Genomic DNA, 6,981 nt, shown 5'->3' with positions numbered 1-6,981 from the left:
TTATATATTAGTATTCCTATGGTTGTTTGTGACCGCCTAAAAGCGCTTCCCATTTGTTTGGATTCTCTGGTGCATGATCATTTAACATGGAAATGAAATTTAGATAGTATCTATATTGGTCTGGATAGTAATAACTGGCTTAACAATCTTGAATTTGTTCACAATACAAGAGACAATACCTCTTTGAAGTGGGTGTGACATATTCCTACTCTTTTAAAGATGAAATTCTTCCTTTGAACGACTTTACAATAGTCCCTTTCTACGAGATCGATGTTGTGTCATCATGGTATTTTTAATAAAATATTTAAAAAATAAAATAATAAATTAATTAAAAATATTATGGCATTTTTTACAAATGATTTCTTTTCGTCAAATAGAAAAAAATACGTTGTTTTATTTTATTTATTATTTTAAATAATTTTTAGAAACCTCCTCACCTGAAAGAAGAAAAAAAAACGATTAAATTAACAAACATTTAAAAAAAATACAGTGCGAACGTGAATCGTTCATGTTTCACGATCTTCTGCAAAAGAAAAAAGTCTTCCATTTCCTCTTCCACCAACCAATAACAAACAATGGAAAACATTTCAAATGAATAGCCTTGAAATTCCGAATCCATGGAGTCCAAACTCCAAGACGTAAATTCCAAGCCACCAAAACAACCCGACCCGGTTCACGACGACGGTCCTCTTCTCAAACCGATTACAATCTTCGCTTCCGACACCGAAGAACTCGAGAGGAAATTCGCCGCATATGTCCGACGCGATGTTTACGGAACAATGGGACGCGGCGAGTTACCGACGAAGGAGAAGGTGTTATTGGGGGTTGCATTGGTGACGCTTGTTCCGATGAGAGTGGTTGCGGCTATGGCGTTGTTGTTGTTGTATTATTTGATTTGTAGGGTTTGTACATTGTGTTCTGTTCCCAATCGGGAGGATGAACAGGAGGATTATGCGCATTTAGTTGGATGGAGAAGGATCGTTATTGTCCAGTGTGGGAAAGCTCTTGCTAGGCTCATGCTTTTCATTTTAGGGTTTTATTGGATTACGCATTCATGTCGCGTTGAAAACCCTACCTCCAGTGAGGTACTTTTCTTCCAAACCTGGTGATAATCATGTTGAATGTTGTAAACTTTTAGTCTAATTGCTTTGAAATTCAAAACTGCTGCTTGAACTTGAATAAACACATGTTTGGAACCACCTTGATTATAATATATTATGCTTGAACTTGGTTGTGTGTTGGAGAGAATTGATTTTGATTAAAAGCTAGTTTAAGATAAAATGGTTTACATTAGAATAAGTTGCGTGAAAATGAGTTGCATAATAAATTTGAATTGAAAAAGGTCATGTGTGGAGGCAAGGATTAAAAATCCTAACTTCAAACTTGAGTTAACTTTAGAGGCAAAATCAATTCTAATTAAGAATCTCAAATGAAGTAAAATCAATTTTGAATCTTCAAAATCACTTTTTCCTCTCCCAAAAGTGAATTCAAACACGCACTTATAGTCTCATGTTCACGGCACAGCCACATCGTGGAAAAAAAATTGTTTGTGTACCATTGGAAATGTAACTATATGATGAAGACCTTTTGTGTGTGTGTTTTTTGAATTTATTTACTTTCCTTTTATTTTATTTTTTGTACATATTGTGCTGCCAGAGTACTTTTTTGAGAAACTCTGCTGCGCCATTTTGGTCCTCTTCCTTGAAGGAGCAAAGGGGAGGTGTTTGAGCACCTAATTTGATAGATAGATATATTACTTGGTTTATTACTGGCTCATATATTTAATTTCTTTTTCTGCATGAAAAGTTTACTGTGATTTGTATTTGGTTTTACTCCTGCTTATTTGATTTCTTTTGTCCTTTTCGATGTAAGAAGGAAAACAAACGCCAGCCTGAAGAGACAGGAAGACCCGGTGTAATAATATCTAATCATGTATCATACGTGGACATTTTGTATCACACGTCTAAATCATTCCCAAGTTTTGTTGCTAAGGTTTGTGTTGTTGTGATGTGTTTTTCCCACCCTCCTTCAGTTTACCTCAGAAGCATGTTTTATTTTTAAACTTTAGTCATTTACTGATGCTTTTCCTTCATATGTTGTGCTTCATTTCAATCTTGGATCTCGTTGATGAAGAGATCAGTGGCTAAACTTCCTCTAATTGGTCTCATCAGGTCTGTTCTCCTATGTTTTATATGTTTAAGTACGAATTCTATTATAAGCAGGATTGTTCAGAATATATTGCTTACATATCATGGCTTGTTTTGTGACAGCAAGTGTCTTGGTTGTATCTACGTTCAGCGGGAGTCCAAGACATCAGAATTCAAGGGTGTTTCAGGTGCATAGATTATTGGTGTGTGTGCATTTTGTAATCATTCTGAATATATGTGCAATTCAAATGAAGTAGATTTTTTGTCCCTATTCTCCTTCCGTGGTGTTCTTCTCCTCACTCTAGGCTAATTGGAGTGTAGTCAAGATGGAGTGTTGGATCGTAATATCTTACGTGCCATGACTGCCAATGCGTGCTATGATCACAGCTAGATCGTTTTTTCCTTCACCGGCTTGGTCAAGATCGTAAAAACATGTGTTGGATTTTTTCGTTGGACCTGTCTAACTGGGTTGGGTTTTTATTAAAAATCCTAACCCTGGTTTACTTTAAGTGGAAAACCAGTGCTTCATCTAACCCTAAACCACACTTTTCTCAAACACAAAAGCTGCCTCTTTTGAGTTTAGTCTTTTGAAAATGATGGTTGTGTCTTGAGTAATTAAGACGATGTCTTGTGAGCTTATTAAGTTATGGAATGATGGTTATGAATTATTCCCTCCATCTCACAATAGGTGCCCTCTTTCCTATTTTTATTTTTCTCAAATTATTTATCCCTTTAGAAAACTAACGTGATATTTATTATTTCTTTCTACTAACTTACCCTTATTTATTGTATTTTAAATCATGTAATTATTCTACTATCTATTATTAATAAGGTTATTTTAATAAATGATATTCGTTTGATCATTGAAATCAACACAATTAATCATTATCTTAAAAGGTGTGAAAATCTCAAAGAGGACACCTATTGTGAGACGGAGGGAGTATTAATTAAATTGGTTGAATGTTATGTTTTATAGGTTATTTGTCTACATACTATAAATTTTCCCTTCAGTAGGATCTTACGTGTCGTGCTATGTTCCTAGTTTTACGATCTTTCACTGCCGGCTGATCCTACTTAAGATCTCGTGTTTGACTGCATTGGCTAATTGCATGGGAGTTTTTCATCTTGGATTTTAAATTGTTGAAGACAATGGATTAAAGAACGTTCTTCAGTTTTTCAGGGAGGGAGGGAGGGAGGGAGGGAGGGAGTACTTTGTTTATTTGTGAACATTTTTCAGTTTTGCAACTTGAGTTGAGATATGATATCATGACCAATCTTTTTTTGAAGATATATAAATGTATAAAATGTCTGATAAAACTAAACTATGACCTTGATTCCTACAGCTATTGTCACCGAAAGAATTCGAGAAGCTCATCGAAATACATCTGCTCCAATGATGATGTTATTTCCAGGTTATCATCGTTTAATTTTTTTCTGGGGGCTCGGATAAAATTGTCCTATTCATTTTGTTCTTATTATATTTGTCCCTTGCTTGATTTTCTTTTCTTTTCGTATTGTAAAATAAGATGATAGTGTTTTTCGACATTTGAATTTCTTATAGATGGTAGTGAATCACATTAGCGATTTATGCATATATGGAAAAGACTCAACTATAAATTATAGTATGACATAGAACTCAAATGCTATACAACACATGTAGGGATACAACAACCTTTGAAATCTATAGCACAAACAACTCTAATGTCGCACATAAAATTTCTATAAAATTAATGTTATATCGAAGTTGCGTAATATATTAAAAGTTAGAATGAGTAAATAAATATGGTATTTGCAATCTGTATTCAGAAAATAGAAGTAAAAATATAATAGTTTATCATTAGACATTATTTGTGATAGGCAGTCATAGAATTGTATGATCCTTGAAGTCTATCCTATCTATTTTGGAAACACTTCTATTATTGTGGCTTTAACATAATCCTTTCATTATACCTTCAATCATTGCATTTTAGACCATACCTTAAATCTTAATTGTTGTGTTTTAACATTGTCCTTTATGTATTGAAGTTGGTAATAAGTATCTGTCAGTAATTTATCATAAGTGGGCTACTGGACAATTTTAATTTTACATGCATAATTTTGCTCTTCTAATCATGTAATTTGATAAGGTTGGATGTTTTACAGAAGGTACAACCACAAATGGAGAATATCTCCTTCCATTCAAGAGTGGTGGTTTTTTGGCACATGCACCAGTACTTCCTGTAATTTTAAATTACCGTTACAAGAGATTTAGCCCTGCTTGGGATTCCATATCTGGGGTAAGGAATTTGTAAAGTATTGGAGTTTTCTATTTTCATTAAGTGTGTTTGATTTTGTAAGGATGAAAATTAATTAGAAATAAGTTTTTGTAAAGTTACTTTTGGTTATTAGTAAATTGAATGCAAAAAGATTTATGTATGAATATCTCCTCGTAAAAGTGAATTAAACAATAAATTTGATGCTAAAAATCATGCTCGGAGGCAAAGCTCCAAAACTCAGCTTCATGTTAGAGTCTATTCTGGACTCAACTTCAAATATCTTAGCTGATCCTTCTCGGATTTGTTATATACTATATACGCAGTATCATAAGTCTAGACTCTAGAGTTGTACCTCATGTGAAAAGTTACCTACAGCCTAAACCATTTTCTTATTAAATTTGACCTCACATAAAAATTGTAAATGAACAAGTGGATGCACTTACATTTGGATTTCATGTGGGGGGTGGGAATGGTCTATCAACGCAGATCATGAATCTGTTAAGAGACCAGCTTATGTGCTTCAAAAAGTATGTCATGCTAACCTAACGGCCTTGTAGATACAAATTGATCTTGTTTTCAAACACTTATGTTTTAGCTTATAAATGATCTTTTGTCCGTTCTTGTTAATAACTTGCTTCTAAGTCTTATCCACTAACAACTTTTTTGTTGTTGAAAAACTAATATATACATGTTTTGTGGCAGCTGCGTCATGTGATTTTTCTTTTCTGTCAGTTTGTAAATTATATGGAGGTGACAGAGTTACCTATGTACTCTCCCTCAGAACAGGAGAAGGATAATCCCAAACTATATGCAAATAATGTTAGAAGGTTGATGTCTACTGAGGTAAGTAAACTCGCTTTTATTATTATGTATTGTGAAAACCGAAAACTATATCCTAAGAGTTTTTAACTCTTGGTGTACTGGAGTTTGTGTGTCTGAAAAGAACTTGGATTTTAAAGAAATCTTGGAGATTAACAAGTAGTTTTTGTCATCCATTTAAGAAAACACAAGTTTTTGTCATAAATTCATGGAAAAACTGAAATAGTATGTGATGGATTGATCCTTATTTTCTCTTGTTATAGAAACATATATAGTAACATTCTTGTATAGTAAGGTGGTTGTCTTCATGTTATGTTTTCACTGTTTGTGCGGCCATTGGTTTTGTGATATTGTTTCCATGTTTTGCTTGCAGGGTAATTTGATACTTTCAGATATTGGGCTAGCTGAGAAACGAATATATCACTCTGCTCTTAATGGTAACAAATTATATCTCACTAACCCGATTAAAAGTTTCCAACCCAAATATTATAAATTGTTACCATCAATCTGTAACTTTCCAATTATTTGTTAGCAGTTGAGCAATATCTTTAAAAGGTTTCTTGTTTAAAGACTTTTTCAGTAAAAATTCCTAGGTTTATAGTGAAAGAAATTTGCTAACAGTAGTGTTAAGAAATGTGGTTGGGCCTAACAGTAGTGTTAAGAAATGTGGTTGGGCCTAACAGTAGTGTTAAGAAATGTGGTTGGGCCTAACAGTAGTGTTAAGAAATGTGGTTGGACCTAACTCAATTCTACAAAATCAGTTTGTATGGTGAGGATTGCCCCCACATATAAGCACATGTTCAAAAAATGTATTATCTGATGTGAGACTCTTAACGAATAGAGCCATATAAAATCACTGTGAACACTTGAGATGAATATCCTAACTCATTTTAGAAGGCCATGTCCAGGAAATTTGGATCTGAAACATTTTTTTTACATGTTCCTGCAGGTTTGTTTTCCCAATGCTAATTTTGTGCCCTGTGTATTCACTGTATGGTTCTATTATGTCCAGAAGGAAAGTTAACATAGAAAATTATTTGCTGAACAAGATTCATATTTGAATTGTATCTGATCATGGATCCTTCTCTTCTCTTGGAGCGTCAGTGCTCTTCATCAGAGAGACCTTCTAGTACTAATTTTTCGCTGATCCTTTCAAGTGTGAGGTGGTTTGCAGTATAATTGTTGATTCTGATGGAGATTTAGGCTCCAAGTTTTTAACCTAGTAATCTTGACAAGGGATGAAGTTTTATATAATGTATGGTAGGAATTTAAATATTTAGAAGGGGGCGCTGAGAAGCAAGTAAATATGTAAAATATTTGATTTGACTTTATGAATTAGTTTTACAGTAAATATAAATTATATACCCTGTTAAGAATCATTTCTTCAATATCTACTAGCACATTTTGACTATAACTGGTCTCATAATTGTATATATAAATAGTATATGTGGTGAGTACAATAGAGAGGTGACTCTGTTTGCAATAAGATGCACAAGAGGACTTAATGCGTTATGATATCTAAAAATTCAATGAATCACCAAGCTGCCTAGCTAAGGGTATTTATAGGTGCGGTTGCATGATCCAGGAGTCATTGCAAAGGCTGATTCTGGTGCATGCGAATTCGGCCATGTGCCCCCAAGCTTTAACTTGATCATGGGAGTGAATGGGGTTAGTCATCCCTAACAATAGGAGGGGTGATTCCTATGAGAGTTAAGATCTTTCATTTATTCCCCTAAAACATGGCTCGACACGTTTTCTCA

General features: G+C 34.0%; 1 protein-coding gene across 2 annotated transcripts; it reads left to right on the top strand.

The window, feature by feature from the left end:
- The first annotated feature begins 464 nt into the window (after positions 1–464).
- LOC127091872 (lysophospholipid acyltransferase LPEAT1) lies at positions 465–6,600 on the top strand. 2 transcript variants are annotated; one of them, XM_051030593.1, is made up of 9 exons: positions 465–1,085; positions 1,873–1,992; positions 2,134–2,171; positions 2,271–2,335; positions 3,491–3,559; positions 4,290–4,423; positions 5,105–5,245; positions 5,595–5,658; positions 6,171–6,600. In XM_051030593.1, the coding sequence occupies exons 1-9, from the start codon at positions 618–620 to the stop codon at positions 6,188–6,190; spliced, it is 1,119 nt and encodes a 372-aa protein (XP_050886550.1). In that variant the 5' UTR covers positions 465–617; the 3' UTR covers positions 6,191–6,600. The 2 variants fall into 2 exon arrangements, with proteins under 2 accessions (XP_050886550.1, XP_050886551.1); XM_051030594.1 differs by having other exon boundaries at positions 466–1,085; positions 1,876–1,992.
- The last annotated feature ends 381 nt before the right edge of the window (positions 6,601–6,981 follow it).

This window comes from Lathyrus oleraceus, chromosome 6 (genome assembly GCF_024323335.1).
Source record: "Lathyrus oleraceus cultivar Zhongwan6 chromosome 6, CAAS_Psat_ZW6_1.0, whole genome shotgun sequence".
NCBI classification, from domain to species: Eukaryota; Viridiplantae; Streptophyta; class Magnoliopsida; order Fabales; family Fabaceae; genus Lathyrus; species Lathyrus oleraceus.
The sequence above is the reverse complement of the archived record's forward strand: the minus strand, read 5'-3'. Positions and strand labels throughout refer to the sequence as shown.